Source organism: Scardinius erythrophthalmus, assembly GCF_964197995.2.
Source record: "Scardinius erythrophthalmus genome assembly, chromosome: 5".
Lineage (NCBI taxonomy): Eukaryota > Metazoa > Chordata > Actinopteri > Cypriniformes > Leuciscidae > Scardinius > Scardinius erythrophthalmus.
The window spans coordinates 30307205-30327123 of NC_138225.1; the positions used below are offsets into that span (position 1 = coordinate 30307205).

At 36.1% G+C, this 19919-nt stretch overlaps 1 protein-coding gene and 1 long non-coding RNA gene across 2 annotated transcripts; both read left to right on the forward strand.

The window, feature by feature from the left end:
* Positions 1-1131: 1131 nt before the first annotated feature.
* On the forward strand, positions 1132-14196 carry tars1 (threonyl-tRNA synthetase 1). Its single transcript, XM_081366763.1, has 19 exons — positions 1132-1310; positions 1634-1699; positions 2117-2307; positions 2985-3108; positions 3544-3665; positions 4307-4424; positions 4514-4578; positions 5112-5190; positions 5326-5472; positions 6760-6858; positions 7154-7320; positions 7922-8084; positions 9712-9849; positions 10594-10671; positions 10762-10862; positions 11070-11174; positions 11267-11339; positions 11446-11560; positions 13705-14196. Exons 1-19 carry the CDS (start codon positions 1254-1256, stop codon positions 13851-13853), a joined length of 2157 nt encoding a protein of 718 aa, XP_081222889.1. The 5' UTR covers positions 1132-1253; the 3' UTR covers positions 13854-14196.
* A 105-nt stretch (positions 14197-14301) lies between these two features.
* Positions 14302-19367, forward strand: LOC308691481. Its single transcript, XR_014030253.1, has 3 exons — positions 14302-14711; positions 15311-15375; positions 18379-19367. It is a non-coding gene; the product is annotated as an uncharacterized lncRNA (long non-coding RNA).
* Positions 19368-19919: the final 552 nt, after the last annotated feature.

Consider the following 19919-nt stretch of genomic DNA (forward strand, 5'->3'; position numbering starts at 1 on the left):
ATTGATTGATTGATTGATTGATTGATTGATTGATTGATTGATTGATTGATTGATTGATTGATTGATTGACATGGAAAGTTTCCTTTGGCTTCTCATAAGACACAAAAGTTATAGCCTACACATACACAAATTAGACAGACGATAATTATGATCATACAACAAATAAAAAAAATATCAACCACCCATTAAAAGTAATCATTCTCACAAAAGATGCAATCATTTTTAAGAAGTTTGGGGACCTTATAGGCCTACCTTCTTCCAGATGAAAGCATTCAATTCTGAGTAAAGTGGGTGTGTGGAATGGGACCCTTGTTGTTCTTCTGAATTGGCATCGTATTCTCTGGAGTCTCATTATTTTTCAGCCGTTCTCACTATCCTGCACATTTTTATTATTTTTCCTCATTCCAAGGTTTCCATACCAGGCTGTAATTTAAACACTACAATCAACATGGCTTTTATATATTTACCATTTCTGACTAATTGAAACTCTTCAATTTCTGCATAAGAAACAACATTTGAGAGTTGCTTTTCTAAAAAATAATGACCCCTCTTCAGTTCCACAAACACCTCTGCTCCCCATTTGATAGCTTTATAATGTCCAGTCCACAAGGACTTTCAGTTCAAGAGCCTTGCCTTGCCTATGAAACAATATGCTGTTAGAGATAAGGCTAAGTTAGTGGTAAATAATTTGTAATACCCAGCAGGTATGCTATAAATACCCGATGTAAATAAATACCTTTTGTATAAGTAGCCTCTAAGGTGCTGTTTGTATGCTAAACAATTATGTTGTTATTATTAATAGGTGCGCTTCCTATTTCTGACCACTAGGTACCACTAGAGTGCGTTGCTTACTGTGTTTGAGAGGAACCCCATATTTATTGCTAAAGCGTTTTTGCTGCAGAAAGCTTCGTGTTGTTATTATTACTCTGATTCAAATTACGTATTATATAATAATTAGCAATCAAATGGCAGAAGTCAGGCTGCCTTACCATTTGAAGGGTGCCGTTCGCGTTGCATCATCTTACTGCGCCAGAACTGGAATGTTCTGTCTGATGATTGGTTTATACTCACGTCAATCACAGCGAGTCACCAATCACGGACAACATCCCAAATGTATCATAATGTTGCATCAGCATTGGCTTCCCTGCAATATCCGGGAAACGTGTATGCCGGTGTCTCGAATAAGCACTGTGCTAAACTGCAAACTGTTGGTTCGTGTTACTTGTTCGTGCTTGTGATATTTTCGTCTAATTATGGCGGATGAGAGCGTGACCGAGCAGATGAAGGATCTGAAAATGGACGAGAAGAAGGTATCACATATAACGTTACATGCAGTTAGCTGACTAGCTAGTGAAGTCTTCTGTCTGAGGCAGTCACTGCATGTTGCTGTCAAAACTCAGAATCCCTTAGTTTTATTATTTTAAGGTGCAAGTTTCTCTCGTTATTTGTTTGACTGCTGTGTAATATAGATCATTTAATATGGTATTTAAATGTCTGCAGTCAGGTATGGTTGTTTCTGTATCACTTTACAGTGGGTGGAGTGACACGTTTGAACTTTTTTTTTTTTTGTTGACATGAACAACTAATTGACAGATGACAGTAACAAACAATGAACGTCACACCCTTATTTCAGAATAGCAAAGATGGAGGAAAGAAGAAAAACAAGAATCCTGGTGGAGATACAGGTGGCAAGGCTGAGGTTAGTGCTTCTATTATTGGATTATAATACTTGCATATTCTCATTACAACACTGGTGCAGTGTAGTATCCCTAAAATTAGAACAGAGTACCCCTGACCTCTGCCAGCATCATTCCAGCTGTTCCAGAATGGACTCTAATTACCTTTATAATTTAATAAATGTATTAAAAAGCATATGACATGTATTGCAATGCATACATTATGTATCAAGAAAATATTTGGCACATGTGCATTTAAATATGTAGGCTACCTTGCCAGAGGAATATGTTCTTGGTTTGCTTCGTAATTTCAAACACAATACTGTTCCTGTAATGTTAAATGGTACTATGGTTTATTATTTATGATATATGCACTGTGAAGGGCTCTTAAAACAATGGACAGAGTTTGTGTAATGAGTTTGTCTCTCTCTTGTCTATAGTTGAGTCCTCCACCACAGTACATCGAGGGGCGTCTGTCTATATATAACAAGCTGAAGGCAGAACACGATGCCCTGCTGGCTGAGAAGGCAGCAAAAGACAGCAAGCCCATCAAGATCATGCTGCCCGATGGAAAATTAATAGATGGGGAGTCCTGGAAGACCACACCGTACCAGGTTGCCTGTGGCATCAGGTTAGTAACTAAACTAAATGGCAACGAGGCAAGCATTTTCAGCCCTAATGTTGTCAAGCTGTTTGAAACAATGACACATAAACGATTTGCTAACTTGACTTGAAGCTCTATTTTAAAATATTTAATATAAACAACTTATAAACACTGCAGGCTTCATGATGTATCAAAACAATTCCCTGTTTGTTTGAGCAATTCAGAATAGCAATATTGACTATAATATTGCAATAATATATTTTTAATAAAATTGACCATAATATTGACTAGTAATATTGAATTTGGGTTACATTTATGCATTTAGCAGACGCTGTTATCCAAAGCAATTTACAATAGAGGAACATAAGCAATTTATCACAGTGCCAACTGCCAACAATATTCATACTAATGTACGATGCCAGGTTTATTAGTAAGCTACTAGACAGGAATCAATCTTGAGCAGAGGTGAAATGCAAAGAAGACTGCAACATGTCATATTGTGTTTGTGTTATATACAAATGTTTTTCTTTAAAAAAGAAAAGAAAAAAAAAGAAGGCACATCTATTAAAATCACTTGTTACACCTTCTGGTTAGTCTCAATGAAAGGCACAAAAAATTGTGTTTTCTTAGTGAATTGCTTGATTGCACTGTGCTTCCAACTCTAATCACAAATGTATAACATTATAATGTGTTTTTATTAACAGCCAAGGCCTTGCTGATAATACTGTGATCTCCAAAGTGAACAATGGGGTATGGGATCTGGACAGGCCCTTAGAGGAAGACTGCAGTCTAGTGTTTCTCAAATTTGATGACGAAGAAGCACAAGCAGTAAGTTTAGAGTGTTCTACAAGTTTGCATTTGCATTATTAATTTTAAAGAGGCCCTATTATGCTTTTTACATTTCCAACTTTCTTTAGTGTTTCTTTACTTAAATTGCTCATTTATTTATCGCTCATAATTCCGCATACACAAAAAAAGGGGAGGGGGGTGGGGTGTATGAGTCCTGGTTAAGTTAAGTGTTGAAAATGTGATCTTTGAACATTCAAGCATGAAAATCTATTCCAGTAGAATCAAGACTTTGTAAAAGCGCATAATAGTTCCTCTTTAATGAACACTTGTCTGCAGTAGCAGTGACCACAAATTAAATGTCACCCGAGCAGTGCAATTGCTGGCTTGGAGATAATGTTTATATTATAAATATTTTATATAATAGGTGATTGAAAGAGTGCATATTATTTCAGAAAACATACTTGTTCTTTTTAGGTTTATTGGCACTCCAGTGCCCACATAATGGGAGAGGCCATGGAGAGAGTCTATGGAGGCTGCCTTTGTTACGGACCACCTATTGAGAATGGCTTTTACTATGATATGTTTCTTGACACTGAGTAAGTCAAACATGTTCTCTCTTGTTTTTTCTTTAGATTTTCTTTATTAGAATAATTTCAGAAGTAGTACTACGGAGTAGACTACAAGTGTCGAATGGCAATATGCCTCATGATTGTGCTCATCCATGCTAATGCAAGTCATTGTTATGTCCATTCACTATCTATTATTTAGAACTGCCAGTCAGAGTTTAAAAGTCACATTAATTCATCTGTGGTTTAGAAATTATGCCAGACAGCTGTTCAAGAAATACATTTTTTTTGTCCTTTTTAAAAAATTCCTTTCAACTATTACTTGACCTTTTGTTTGACCAGGATAATAAATGCAGTAATTTACTTGTTGGAAGTCAATTTATGCAAATGTTATTCATTTTGATAATATCACCGTCCAGCTCTGCCTTGTTTGCTAGTGTGGCTCTGTCAGGTCCAGAACAGGTAGTTTTCTGAAAAAGCATTGCTTTGTCATAATAGATGTCTGCTGGTAGAAAACGTTTCTTTAGTTGGTGACATCTGTGAGATGTTTGCTTATTCTTTGCATTCTTTTTATTTTATTTAAGAAGGGCTTAAGTTTTGTAATGAAACCTGGGCACCTTTGTGTACTTCACTTTATCTATCCTCTCCCTTCCTCGTCTGTCGGTTTTCAGAGGTGTATCGAGTAATGATTTCCCCTTTTTGGAGAACTTATGTAAGAAGATCATCAAAGAGAAGCAGCCCTTTGAGAGGCTGGAGGTAAAGAAGGAGACTCTGTTGGAGATGTTTAAGGTAGGTACTTCCTTTCTAAAAGAATAAACCCATAACACCCTTAACATTGAAGTTCAGACTGGTGAAATCTGCCTCTCTTGTTCTTCTAGTACAACAAGTTCAAGTGCAGGATCCTGAATGAAAAGGTTACCACCCCAACAACTACAGTTTACAGGTCTGATTTTTGGTTGCAAAAACGTATACTGCATATAAACGTATATTTTGTGCTTATCAATTTTTTCAAGTCTACTTACATTGCTGTTTAAAAGTTGTGGTTTTTGAAAGAATATACTTTACTTTATGATACTTTAATTCAGCAAGGACACATTCAATTGATCAAAATGTCAGTAAAGACTTTTAGATCTGTTTCAAATAAATGCTGTTCTTTTGAACTTTCTGTTCATCAAATGATCATGGTTTCCACGAAAAATATTTAGCAGCACAAATGTTTTCAACATCGATAATGGAAAAGTTCCTTGAGCAGAAAATCGGCATATTAGAATGATTTCTGAAGGACTATGTAACACTACTGAAGAGTAATGGCTGCTGACAATTCCACTTTCATCACAGGAATAAATTAAAATATATTAAAATAGAAAATATTTCATTTAAATTGTAATAATATTTCACACTTTTGAATGGTAGTCTATCTACAGTATATTTATACCTTAGTTTATTTACACGTTCTTTTTGCTTCTGCTTTTGTAGGTGTGGGCCTTTGATTGATCTGTGCAGAGGGCCTCATGTAAGACATACAGGAAAGATCAAGGCCTTAAAGATCCACAAGGTGCAGAATTCAGTCCTTTTCTTAATCGTTTCGAGAACAGTCCTCTGTGTCCTGTTGTCCTGATCTGTACATTGGGCATAGTATCTTTACTGCGTTATGTATGATCCCAAATAACGTATATGATGTACATTACAGAACTCCTCTACATACTGGGAGGGCAAAGCTGAGATGGAGAGCCTGCAAAGGATCTATGGCATTTCTTTCCCTGATCCCAAGATGCTGAAAGAGTGGGAGAAATTCCAGGAAGAAGCCAAGAACAGGGATCATCGCAAACTGGGACGGGTATGAGTTGATGTATAAACAATGAAAATGTATATAAATACAGGATAAAAACACCCATCGCTCATATGAAATATGTTGTGGATTTTTAAAATAAACAGACGGAGGTACTGTCTACAGATAAGCCAAAAATATTTATGAAATATGCAGCACATCACAATTTTTGTTTATTCATGCCATGGCCACACAAAATGCTGCGTCAGTGGTAATCCCCTCCTATGGATTATGTAAATCATGCTTTATTTGAACACTTGGGTGACATGAATTAAATATACTAATGGTGCACAATACTGACTCGTACAAAACTCTTAATCAAAAAGTCTTTCATACACTACAATTCAGATGTTTAAGGTCGGTAGGATTTTTTAAAATGTTTTAGAAATAATGCTTTTAAAACCAAGGCTGCATTTATCCGATCAAACACGCAGTAAAAACAATAATATCATGAATTTGATTTTTTATTTAAAAATAACTGTTTTCTATTTTAATATATTTTTTAAATGTTATTTGTGATGGCAGAGCTGAGTTTTCAGCAACACATTATCCTTCAGAAATCATTCTAATATGCTGATTTGCTGCTCAAGAAACATTTCTTCTTATTATTTTTATTATCGATGCTGAAAACAGTTTCAGGATTCTTTGATGAATAGAAAGTTCAAAAGAACAGCATTTATTGGAAATGGAAATCTTGTGTAAGATTATAAATGCTTTTACCATCCCTTTTGATCAATTTAATAAATCCTTTAAATTGACCCCAATAGTTGTGTACTTAAATCATGAATCCAGCAGTAACATATATGCTCATCCTTACTGCAAGTTAATAATTATAAAGAGATCTCAGCAGTGGGCAAGTTAAATAAAAAAGCCCTGTTGGTGGACAAAACTGCTCACTATGGAGGACATGTGGAGGCCTCTGTGTTCTAATGACTTGTGCAGAAAGTTGCCCCTCATTTGATATGTATGGAGTCTTGCTGGGGTGACTAAAGACTGGTCTGATAGGTGGGCTGTGTGGGGAGCGGGGACTGTGCCCATAAAGAAGGCAGATGTCTGTCTCCTTAATGTGCCATCTGTTCATGGGCATGCTGATGGGTGCACAGGGAACACTTTGTCACAACAAAAGCTAGAGCGTAATCAGCCATTTGTCCTATTTTTTGTCTCTTTTGCTCGTTTGAACTTCTCTTGTTCTTTTCCCATGTCTCCTCCTGTAATCTGTATTAGATTTCTGACCTGTGCCATAATTGTTTTTCTCACCTTTAATGTTTACACACTCTCTCGCTTTTGTCTTTCCAGGAGCAAGACTTGTTTTTCTTCCACGACCTGAGTCCGGGTAGCTGTTTCTTTCTCCCTAAAGGAGCCTACATCTATAATACGCTGATCGAGTTTATTAGGGTGAGTTTCCCCCATTTCCAATTCATAGTTTATTCTGTTACTACAGAGCTGATATCAACCATTAAAAAAATTACAATAGCCAACAGAACAAGGGTGTGATGTGGTGCCGAGTTTGCAGAGGTCTATTAGGATATGCTAAATTGCATTTTATGGATGTCATGGTTCAGTAGACCATGTAATGGATAGGTTGGTCCACTTCAAGGACCCCATTAATGATTGTGGGCAAACCACTTGAATATTTATGTATTTTTTCATGGACCGTTTTTGTTGTACTGTGGTATATTTTATCGTGTAGAGTGAATACAGAAAGAGGGGATTCCAGGAAGTGGTCACTCCGAACATCTACAACAGCAAACTGTGGCAAACCTCAGGACACTGGCAGCACTACAGCGAAAACATGTTCTCTTTTGAAGTGGAGAAGGAGATCTTTGCTCTCAAGCCCATGAACTGCCCTGGACACTGGTACACAATCTTTCTATATTCACGAACGTTAAGCAACATTAAGGGCCCTATCTTGCACCCAGCGCAATTGACTTTCTTCACCGACGCATGTATCATTCCTATTTTGCACCCGCGCAAAGCGGACTTTTCCCTCCACAGATGCACGTCGGCAAGTTAGGAAATACACTTGCGCTCCCAGGGGCGGTTCAGCGCAAAGAGGAGGCGTGTTCTGGCGCAAACGTTCCTTCGTGCTATTTTGCAGGTTTAGAAAACAATTGCGCCACTAACCAGGAAAAAACAGTTTAAAGTCAGTGGCGTGTTGCGCATGTTATTCATATGCTATTTTAAGGGCGCATGCTTGGCCATAATCAATGTAGCGTGTGTAGAGTAATTTATCCCGCCGGTATAATAGCAACAGCGCCCAAGATCCGCCCACAAAGTTACTTGCGCTTTGCGCTTGACACTTGCGTTTCAGATCGTTAAAATAGGGCCCTAAGTGTTTGTTAATCATAAAAGGCATTGACAATATGACAGCACAGTATACCTGAATGCAAAAAGCTTAGCAAGGAAAATCTTTTTTGGGATGATTTTTCTTTATGTAAATGTTTTCCTTGTTTTCCAGTCTGATGTTTGACCACCGCCCGCGTTCATGGAGGGAGCTGCCCCTGCGTCTGGCTGACTTTGGGGTCTTGCATCGTAATGAGCTGTCTGGAGCTCTGAGTGGCCTGACAAGAGTCAGACGCTTCCAACAAGATGACGCTCACATCTTCTGCTCTATGGACCAGGCACGTTACATGAGCAATATCACACGAGAATGAGTGCGATATGTCTCTATGTCAGCGTGGCTGGAGGAAATCACAGCCGTGCGATAGAGCCATATCGCACGGCTACAAGTGCGATATTGCTTTTATACAACAGTTCGTTGGCACAAGTGTGTAAATATATAAGAAACGACAACAGAGTTTCTTTAAAAACGTCTTTGTGTGGAGTTGACAGTTTAACAGTTGAGCCCAAGCCTCCGTTACTAATTCTAAAAAGAAATTTTAGAACTAGCAACAAAGGAACACTGAGTTACTTCATGGAAGCTAATTGTTTTATGAGAGAGCGAGTGTATTACGTACATCTGATAGGCCTATAGCATTTATCCGTCATGTCAATCTTATATTCATTATAAAAAAACAGTTAGAATGTCCACTGAGGAAAGCGATATCTTTGTCTTCGTGTTCTTTTAACAGTTATGGGGATTTCCCATGACTGCTCTAGTCAATGCATTTGTCGATGCATCTCATAAGGTGTTGTTTAAAGAAAAGATAATGTCCATTTTCTCAACCTTGTTTCAGTCCCTTTCTTTGCTTCTGACTCACTTATAAAGACAGTCTTTGTCGCCATCTACAGACATAATAATTGAAATCAATATCCTTAACCGCCCTTTCTCAATACCAAATATGGCATATTATTTATATAAAATAAAATATTATTTATTGAACAATATTTAAATGAACAATTATAGCCATTTTAAAAGTAAAAGAAGTTTGTACAGCAGGAGATAAGCACAAGCAAACAATTCAGAAAAGCAGTGCTTTAGTTAGTACAGGATTTAAGTGAATTAAACATCTAAAGTTATGAAACTTAACCTTGCCCTTAGCCAAATCGATTTGTTTGGAACAAATAATAGATAAATAAGACCAAAGATTGCCAGATTGATATACCCAGAATGATTTGGATGTTTAACCACTATCTACATTAGACGGTAATTTCACGAAGGACTGGCCGAGACTCGTTCTCTAAGACTACATGAGCTCTGAACAGCCGCTGACGGCCTGGAGCTCACAACTCCGAAAAGGTCTAACAGATGCTACGTTTGTATATAAATCGAATATTTGAGGTCTAAACAACTACATTCTACAACTCTTTCTACATACTGTGACACAATAGCAGTAGTATTTGTAAGAATTATAGTGGGTTTGCTACTCCGCCATTGACGCTTGCTGTGAGAAATGCTGCCATTATAGATTAGGCAGAAACTAGAAGACTGATACAAATTGTGAAACGGTTTCTGTGTGACAGTAGTAAAATATCGCATGGCTGGAAAAGGCTCTGAGCCAATCAGACTCAAGGACTAACAAGTATTTCCCAAACCTGGAGAAGTCATTGAAATGAATAAGATCTTATATCCATAATTTCTATTGTGAATATACATGTATCTGGTTATGCTCTTTTTATCTCTGTAGAATTATTTTATTATTTTTGGTATGCCATGGAAAATTATTGGTCTGAAGGTCTGGGAGCCCTGCATTTTTCAGTGTTAAACGACTGTTGAGTTCATGAGCACATTAATACTTTGTTCTTTTGAATTGCAAATAAGAGGTCATTTTTCTCCTCATCTTACCTTCTTACTTTTACTCCTATTAGATTGAGTCTGAGATAAAGGGCTGTCTCAACTTCCTACGTACGGTTTATGAGGTGTTTGGCTTCACCTTCAAATTGAACCTCTCTACCAGGCCAGAGAAGTTCCTAGGAGAACCTGAAGTGTGGGACCAGGCTGAAAAGGTAGAATTTGAAACTTACCATAAACTCAAAAAGAAAGCGGTGTGCATGAAATCAAACCAATTTGCATACACTATTGTTCAAAAGTTTAGGGTTGGTAAGATTTTTGTAATGTTTTTGAAAGAAAACACCAAGGCTGGATTTATTTGATCAGAAATCAGTAAAAAACGTAAAATTGTGAAATATTATTACAATTTAAATAACTGTTTTCTAATTTAATATTTACTATATTTTTCCTGTGATGGCAAAGCAGAATTTTCAGCATCATTACTTCACTGTCACATGATCCTTCAGAAATCATTCTAATATTGACTTGGCTCAAGAAATTATTTATTATTATTATTATCAATTTTGAAAACCGTTGTGTTGCTTAATATTTTTATGAAAACCGTGATTTATTAAGTCAGATGGACCAGGTTTTTTTGATGAATAGAAAGTTCAAAACAGCATTTATTAAAAAAAAAAATCTTTTGAAACATTATGCATGCACTGTCACATTTAATACATTTAATTCATCTTTACTGAATAAAATTATTAATATCTTCGAAAAAAAAATCCTACCGACGCCATACTTTTGAACCATGGTGTACATAATATAAGGTGTAATTTTACCACTGTCATAACATCTCAATAAATTTAAGAATATATTTTTTAGTATTTAATACAGTTAATCTCTTATGATTTGCATGATGAATTGTGCATATCTCTTCCAGTTTGAATTCATTAAGCCCTTGTTAATTGTTTTAGCAACTGGAGAACAGCCTGAATGACTTTGGAGAGAAATGGGTTCTGAATCCTGGTGATGGAGCTTTCTACGGACCAAAGGTACACACGGATAATGAAAGCAAAATATGTGAACGCTTATAAAATGACTTTACACTCAACTCAAGTATTTTGTGTTTTTCTGTCACTCAGATTGATATTCAGATAAAGGATGCCATCGGCAGGTATCACCAATGTGCCACCATTCAGCTGGACTTCCAGTTGCCTATTCGTTTCAATCTCACTTTTGTAAGGTATGTTTACTCAAGAAAACATTACATCTTAGTCTGTAAATAATAATAATAACAAGGAAAATCCCTGTACAACAGTGATTTTTGTTCCCTGTACAACAGTGACATTTTGTGGTTACATTTGTTTACTACACTCCTCCTGCATTTCACTTCATGATCGTCAGCTGTCTGATTTGCTGATCCTGTAAACCAAATCTTGTCTGTCTTCAGCCATGATGGTGATGACAAGAAGAGACCTGTAATCATCCACAGAGCAATCCTAGGCTCAGTGGAACGCATGATCGCCATCCTGACTGAAAACTATGGAGGAAAATGGTACAGTTAAGGAAGAGACTCTCTAACATGATAAAGTTTAGTCTCACACCATATGTGCTTAAAACAAATTCTCCTGCTTTGGTGTCCCACAGGCCACTGTGGCTGTCCCCACATCAGGTGATGGTGGTGCCCGTAGGACCTACTTGTGATGAGTACGCCCTGAGAGTAAGTTCTGTTCGAAATTTATGATGCAATAATATCTGTTAGCTCTGATTCCAGCGTAAACTACCAGGTCATAATTAGAATTTTAAAAAGCCCTTGTTAATCTCAGGTACAACAGGAGTTCCACAAGGGAGGGCTGATGACGGATGTGGACCTGGACCCAGGCTGCACACTGAACAAGAAGATCAGAAATGCACAGTTAGCTCAGTACAATTTCATTTTAGGTAAGTGATCCAACATAACCTTAACATTCGAAAATGGTTTTATAGTTGGTGCCAGAATAAAGGTCGCTATGTATAAATGCCTTTGTGTTTCATAAACAAACAAAAAACACAAGCAAACCATGACTGATTCTCAGTAATTTAAAGTGCACCTCTTATGCTTTTTTGGCTATTACCTTTTGGGAAGTGTATAATATAGCAGTTTGTGAATGTAAATAGTCTGTAAAGTTTCAAAGTGAACAGCAAATGGAGTTACTGACTCCCAAAAGAAAAAAAAAAGAAAAAAACGATTTTGAACTGTTCAAGTAATTCCAGTCTTACTTTCTGCACGAACCTACATAGGTTTTGGTTAATGCCTGTCTAGGTCTACATTAAGTACGGCAGGGATGACATATTTTCAAACCCAGAAGTTTGCATCACCCTGGTCCCATCGACAAAAACCCAATAGGATTTTTCCATTGGCTTTTGGATTATTGCAGAAAATAAGGTCACAAATGAACACATTCTCCATGTATTTTGGAGCCTAAATTCAATTGACAGAAGTCAAGAGCTAAATGTAGGCTACAGACGAACTACACCACAGTCGCATGACTTCAGCATCATCATCACTAAGCTTGTGACAACAGTCTTTGTTTAAAAACATTTTTCCTGAAAGTTCGAGTTATAATAGTTTGCAAGAGCACAATTCTAAATGAGTTTACCTGCAGTGTTGCTGTGTTATTAACTCTCACGATCGGCGTGGAAAAGCTCAAAGGAAGTGCAGTTTTTCAGTTTACCAGCTGGGAAACAACACCGTGGTGAAAGTGAAAGTAAAACTCAATGAAAATAATCAACATAACCAAAATGTGGCTTTATTATTTGCATTTTATATATTATAACAAATTATAATAATTCTGAACATAATTTTGATGATTATAATTATAATAATTATATATCATAATTTCTTAACCACTTGCGTTCACGTGATAAATAATGTATAAAAACATTATTTATATATTGTATAAATATAATGTATGTCTGGAAATGTTACCTGGTATAGCTCATTGTGATCAGTCTCCGTGTTCATACAATAGCGCTCTTTGGTTATTGTTCAGCTTCTCTCAGTAAAAGGAATCTTATACTTGTTCCATTTAAGTCCAGTAAAAAAAAAAATGAGTAGGCTATAGCACTTTCACAATACAAATCATTTCAGAGCTGCATTACAGAGGGCCACACTGTTGTTATCCATTAATGCTTTAACATTAAGAAATTAGGGGTGATATTATGATATACAGGCATGTTGATTGAATAAATGATCCACTGGCTGAGATCAAACTGTATTGTATTTATTATTTGATGTAGCAGATTTATCAGTTCTCTTTTGCAGTTTATTCTTTAATAACTAAAAAGTGGCAATCAATTTGGCCTCGTGTGTGATCCGATAGAAGGCGCCCGTATGATTTCTATGAGTGTATGTGATGGATATTTGCAGTGTCCGCTCCTGAGTGTCCTAAAACATGGCCGCGACTACCCAGAATGCAATGCATAATTCCCACACTATAGATTAAAGCGTGAGCACCAAAAGAGCACTGTTGCCTTCCGCCACTGATAACAGCGGGAATGAGCCTCTTATTTAACACAAACAAACAAATTGCTAATCAACTGGAGATTCTTTTATATTTGGTAGCTTACATCCGTGCCGAGAGATGTTTCAAAAAGTGGTGGGGACATGTCCCACCCGCAAATTACGCCTATGTCGATATGTCAAAAAGACAGTTTATGCGGTATGCCATTGTTCGTATCACTGTGTGTACAAGTCATTTCTGCCGTTCCTGGTAGACCAATCAAAACAAACTGGGCCATCTGACCAATTAGAGCAGAGTTGGCTCTTGGAAAGGATAGGTTTCAAGAAACCAACTCCTTCATTGAACCATTTCAGAGACTGTGCGATAAAGGGTGATGCTGCACTATTGTGAGAAAATTAAAGTGTTCAAAATCAAAATTAGTAGCCTTAAAAATGGCATTAAAGGGGCACTTTAAATAAAATTGCATTTCCATTTGTTTCCTTGATTTTTAATTGAGAAATGTCAGCTGCAGGTATTTTTACAGAATGTATTAATTTGTCATGAATTCACTGCGATTCTAACTTTCGGTTTATGCAATGACAGTGGTGGGTGAGAAGGAGAAGAGCAGCGACACTGTGAACGTTAGGACTCGGGACAACAAGGTGCACGGAGAGAGGAGTCTGACGGACTGCATGGAGCGACTCAAGGAGCTGAAGGCCTCAAAAACCCGAAACGCAGAAGAGGAATTCTGAACTCCCTTAACCTTCTCCCAAACCGTCCTTAACATGCCATATGTTCAGATGCCACTGGGCAACAGTGTGCTGCTCTTCTGTATAGATGACCCATTACCTCTCAACTGATCTGTGTGGTTCAGGGGCTCTGTTTTAAATCGCTGACAATATTTTAAATCAAATTAGTCAATTGTCCGAAAGTCTGTAGATTTGATCTGTCAATACTTTTTCAAAATATTCTGGTAATGTTCATTCATCAGATAGTCATTGTCCTTTGTTATAAGAAAGGGACTTTTCTATCAATGTGAATGGGTAAATGAGGGCTGATATGTTGCAGATGAAATAAAAAGTATCTTTTCACTCTTTTATGTCTAACTTTTGCTGTAACGACTTAAATATATGTTGAGGCTGCTGTTAAATATTTCCTATCTGTCATAATAATAGTGAAACAAACAGAAAACGTCACTTTCACTTTCACTTGCAGATGATTTAGGGGAAATCGCGTGAGTGCAGATCGGTCATCAAACCGGATAGTAAACGAGTAGTAAACGAGTAGCAGATTTAATATATTTTTGTTTTAGGCTAGCACTTGATTCATTTCGAACATATTGCAGTTTGTTTTCATTGCTATAGTGAAAGGATCGATTTCTTTCCCTCGCGTACGTCTTCCGCAGCCGGCTGAGACAGCAGCTGATTTTTGTCTGCAGTTTTGTTTACCCACAAATAGACTTCTTTTTGTTGTCCCGTTCTCTCAAAAACAGTTCTGCTGTTTAACAAAGATGGTCAGACCTCATTAACGTTTAAAAGGAGCAAGGCGCTGCTTTTAGCGAGAAAAAAAATATATATTTTTTGTTTGCGTTAAAGGATTTTCCTTAAAAGGTAAGTCAAAATCACTTTTGTATGTATAGAAATGCATTTTATGACAGGACATTAAGAGCCAGACGACACGTCGATTCTGTACTAAAATGTATACTTGTGTAGGCGAAATCTGATATGAAGTCATTCGCAATAATCAGCCAGGCAATTTTAAAATGCAGATCTTCTTATTTAAAGGTGAGAGCTTATAGGACACAATTATCAATCAAATTTTAAATTTGAGACGTTTATTTCTCCTTGCAAACTATTTTATTGCAAAGGGCAAAAAAGCGAATAGGCTAGGCTACTGTTTAATTTCACTTTCATTTTGATGTAGCCTACAGACATAGGCCTGCACACACAAACTAGTTAGCTTAAAAGATTGGCTTGTGCGATCTTTCTTTAAAAATAAATGACTCGTGGTGTGATGTTTTGTTGTCTGATTCATTAAACGGGCTTTTAACTGTGCGTTTTGGGGCACTAGCTTAATTTAGGCAAATTGGCTCATAAAGACCCTGACAGGCTGACGTCAAAGCATATCATTATACATTTAATAGTTAAATGTCTAATTTCTTTCAACAACCTTATTTGTTTGCCATCATTAATTAAGACATTATTTGCAGGTTTCAGTTCAGCAATGGAGTTTACAGATGAGGAGAAAATATGGCTGCAAAGAGTGTCTGCTGAAGTAAGTATTTTTTTCTCCCTTATAATGTTTTGTTGTTGCTTTTGTTTTTAATACTATTCCGACAGGGAACAGTACCTTGTCAAAGTATACATGCTTAATAACTTAAGCATTTAGGAACAGGTTCTAAATAAAAACACATTTTTAACAAATAGGCTAAACATGTTTCCCTTCAGAACTGGATTTGTGTCAACTCCGTCAGACACACTAAAAAGTATACAATTTTAATTCTTCAAATCCAACAAGAATCTAAAGTTCTGAAGTATATTGTAATAGTGTTTAGTTACTCTGATATGTAAAAAAATTACAATATATAAACTTAAGTTGTGATGTCACACTATTCTGAAAACTCAGATTTCTAAATAGGCCTATTTGCATTTTCAAACTTTGATTTTAATTTCAATAATGTAAAAACAAATTCCTTAAATAAATAAAACATAAGAGGATGTAGATCAGATGGTCCTTTATTACAAAAACAACATAAACTGAAGGAAGATTTTTTTTTCCCCAAAAAAATAACAAAAACATTCATACATCCAACGCTGTTGGCGAAGATCTGACGGTGTTGACGGAAAAACTGACAGTGTTGACAAAAAATGTTTGAATGCAGAGGTGGACAGTAACAAAGTACATTTACTTGAGTACTGTACTTAAGTACACTTTTTGAGTATCTGTACTTTACTTGAGTATTATTTTTTCTGGAAACTTTTTACTTTAACTTCACTACATTTGAAAGACAAATATAGTACTTTTTACTCCACTACAATTCTGTCAAGGTCCTTGAGTAGAAAGTAACATCAGTCAGTGGATGATTTTGGTTGCAGGGGTTGCATTTTGATTGGAAATAAAAGTCAGGTTGACGTCAGAACCCTGCATCTGATTGACATCAGAACCCGACGTCAGATTGACGTTGGATGTTGATTGAAAATAAAAGTCGGGTTGACGTCAGAACCCGACTGATGTTGGTTTCTGACGTCAACCCGATTTTCATTTTCAACCACAATACAACGTCTGTCCAACGTTGGAGATCAACGTCAATCTGATTGGATTCTGACATAAACCTGATTTTCATTTTCAATGTTGGGTGTGGTTTTCTAAATGCGAATTTTGTCACTTTTTTGGAGCACACTAGCTTATAGATAACGGTAAGGCTAACATATTCATACTAAAAGCCCAAAAAGTTTAAATAGGGCAATATTTGAGGGAACAGCCATTTGGGTGTCCGAAACCATTGTGGACGTTATTGAGTGACTTATTCAATCTCACATTCAATCCCACTACTGGAACTGTGTTCTAGAAATAAATTTGATATTGATATGAGGGTAGGTATGCAGGCATAGATTCAGAGGCATACGGTGCTTTAAGTATTACATACAACAATGCAACAATAATAAAACAATGCATTGACATTTACTTTTTACTTCTGATACTTAAGTACTTTTAAAAACGAGTACTTCTGTACTTTTACTTAAGTAAAAATAGGTCTTTATAACTTTTACTTGTAACTGAGTAATATTTGACCAGTAGTATCTATACTTTCACTCAAGTAAGGAAGTTGTGTACTTCGTCCACCTCTGTTTGAATGTTTTACCTCAGATTTGTGAAGTGTTCACCTGTTTGTCATAAGTTCTGACAATAAAGAGTAGTTTAAAACCACAATTAACGCTCTGTTTTCTACAACTTAGGAGCAAAAATCTGCCTTTAAACTTGAAAGAAATAAAGATTTGACATTTATCGTGATAATTATCGATATCGACTGATATAAAAAAAAAATTACTGTGATAATTTTTTTTTTGCCCATATCGCCCAGCCCTACACTGGCTTCTCTTTTCTCTATCTCTGTCTCTACATATAAATATATATATATTAAAGTGCTGGCAAAGTTACACGTTACACAATAATAAGCAGACCACTGCCTGCCCATTCTCTACAAGTCAGATGTGTATGGTTAAATAATGTAATGCATGCTATGTATGTGCATTTATGTGTAAATAAAACCCTGAAATAACAGTTTAACCCTTCACTATATTCACAAATAATATTATATTCGCACATTAAGAGGTTATTGGTGGATTTGTCAACTCCGTCAGCTTACAGGTCAACTCCGTATTTTCCCGCCAAAATATGTATTGTACACTGCAGCTAGGTAGTTTTTCCTCAGTTGCTAGCTGTCCCAATAACCTCACTAAAATGCTTAAATTCAATCCACTATGGTTTAAAAAAAGTATCTTAACAGAAAGATGGTATTGACATGGTGCAGCTGTGACCATAGGAATATTGACATTGTCTAAAATATAAAAAAATGTAAAACGCACCACAGGTAGGGAGATGAAAAGGGGTCCTCAGGGATATAGCTGACCATGCTATTCCCTGATTTAAAGAGCTTTATGAAAAAATCTGACGAAGTTGACAGAAACTGAGGACACAACTTTAATAGGCAGATTTTTATGGAAAATATTGTTTGATGTTCACTTCATGCATAGTTTTTTATATTTATACCCCTTTTTTGGGATGGTTAATATTGTGACCTCTTGCTGAGGACAAGTGCAATAACATGCACCTTCTAACCACAGACCATACATTTAAACAAATTTTCCCCAAAAAGATAAAAAGGTTTATTCTAAAAATCAGATAGGTATATACAGAAAATATATATTCTTTTAGATTTAACTTTGTAAGTATGCTTTAAGTCAGTTATTTATATATTTTGCTGTAGTGTGTCAGTAGGAAATATCAGTTTACATTTCCAAACATTCTTTTTGCCATTAATTGTAATAATCCAGTGAGATTTCTGTATGCACAAGGAATCTGACAACAGCCAGGATGATATTAACATGCCTAATGCATATTAACATGCCTAAGACTTTTGCACAGTACTGTATATGCTTAATACTAATCATAACAATAATAAAAACATGCAGCTTTGTGCCATGTGGTGGCAGTGTAGAACTGTGTAAAATTATCGGTTTGGATGAACAGTTTCTCATGTCCTATCTCATTATTTAGATACCTGAAGGGAATGATCTCACTCCAAAGGAGAAGCAATTCTGCGAGAAAGCAAAGCCAGATACTGAATTTCAGGCCCAGTTATTCCAGGTTATGGCCTCTATACGATTTGGACTGAATGATCCAAGAAGCTCAACCATAGCATTGAAAAACCCTGTCCATCAGAGAAGCAGCGTCTCATCACAATGTGGATATCACCAGAAACAAAGAGGTTATTAAACTGAATATTCAGAATAAAATCATCAAAAATAAAATCATCTGCACATAATGGTGAAGTCAAGTAACATTAGCACTTTGTAATTGGTAACAAGAATACAGGATTTTTTTTCTCAGCAGGATATGCTTACCTCATTAATGATCTATTGGTGGGCATAAGGTTTAGTTCATATACCATCCGAGAATGTGACAACATTATGTTTTATTGACCTCATTGTAAAAGCTTATGTAATGTTTTCTCGGTTAAGCACAACAGGATGTTTCGCTATATGCAAAGTAACAGTTAAACTTTGAGAAAATTAGGCTATTATTAGTTACACACACTGTGTTGTTTTGTTATTGTTGTTCTATTACATCATGAGAAGCCATGTTTAAAAAAATAAATTCTAAACTTTTTTTTTTTTTTTGATAAAATGACACTGGTGCTTTTTTAATGTACACGCTAAAGCTTTTGAAATGCCGCTCTGTTTGTCGAGTGAAGTTCAGAAACTCAGTGTGCTTTGCTTTTATCATGCTTGCAGGGATGATAACATCTCTACCTCAATCTAATCTAAATACAACAACAAACAGTATAGCCTACTCCTATTTCCATTTACACTCATGTAGTCACTGCAGTAGGGCAGGCCTACTGGTCATTTATATGATTTTTACCCATGGTACACAAAACTTATGAAATGTAATTTCCAAAATGTCTGTGTATTCTACTTCCATTTTTACCTAACCTTTTAAAACGAGTGCTGTTTTTTTAATGAATAAAAAAATGAAAACGAATCAATGCAGTGTATATTTTCTTTAGTAATCTGTTGATTCTCACAATTTCAATACTAATAGCTTTTTGTGTATAGGAAGTTAGGGTAAGTCTGGGTAAGATGACCAGTTTTGAGGTCAATTGATCTAATTTTGTGTCTGTGGAAAATAGTGATCTATGACGTTGTATGAAGTTGAATTATCAAAGTTTTGGCACAGAAGGCCCCAAGTGGCATGTCATTTGTGTTATTATTTTAAAAGTGAATCATGATTGTGATTAATAGGGTTATTATTCAGTATTTCCATGACGTACATTTCAGACATCTCTGCTTTCATTAAAAGCTAGGTTAATTGAGTGAAATCATTGAATTTGCAATCATAGTGAAGCTATGCACATATCTTTAATTAAAATATGGGCAATTAAATATTGATATGCCTATATAAGTCACAGAATATTTTTAACTTTCAGATGAATCGCTTTTACTGGGATTCTGCTTTGTCTGCCATAGTTTTTTTACCATAAGTAAAAAACCATTACCATTTAGTTACCTATGATCACGCGCGTGAACTCGGCAATC

Coding starts and splice junctions, on each gene's coding strand:
- tars1 (XM_081366763.1), top strand. CDS start 1,254: ATGGCGGATGAGAGCGTGACCGAGCAGATGAAGGATCTGAAAATGGAC. Junction 4,579..5,111: donor CCAACAACTACAGTTTACAG/GTCTGATTTTTG, acceptor CTGCTTTTGTAG/GTGTGGGCCTTTGATTGATC. Junction 5,191..5,325: donor AGGCCTTAAAGATCCACAAG/GTGCAGAATTCA, acceptor TGTACATTACAG/AACTCCTCTACATACTGGGA.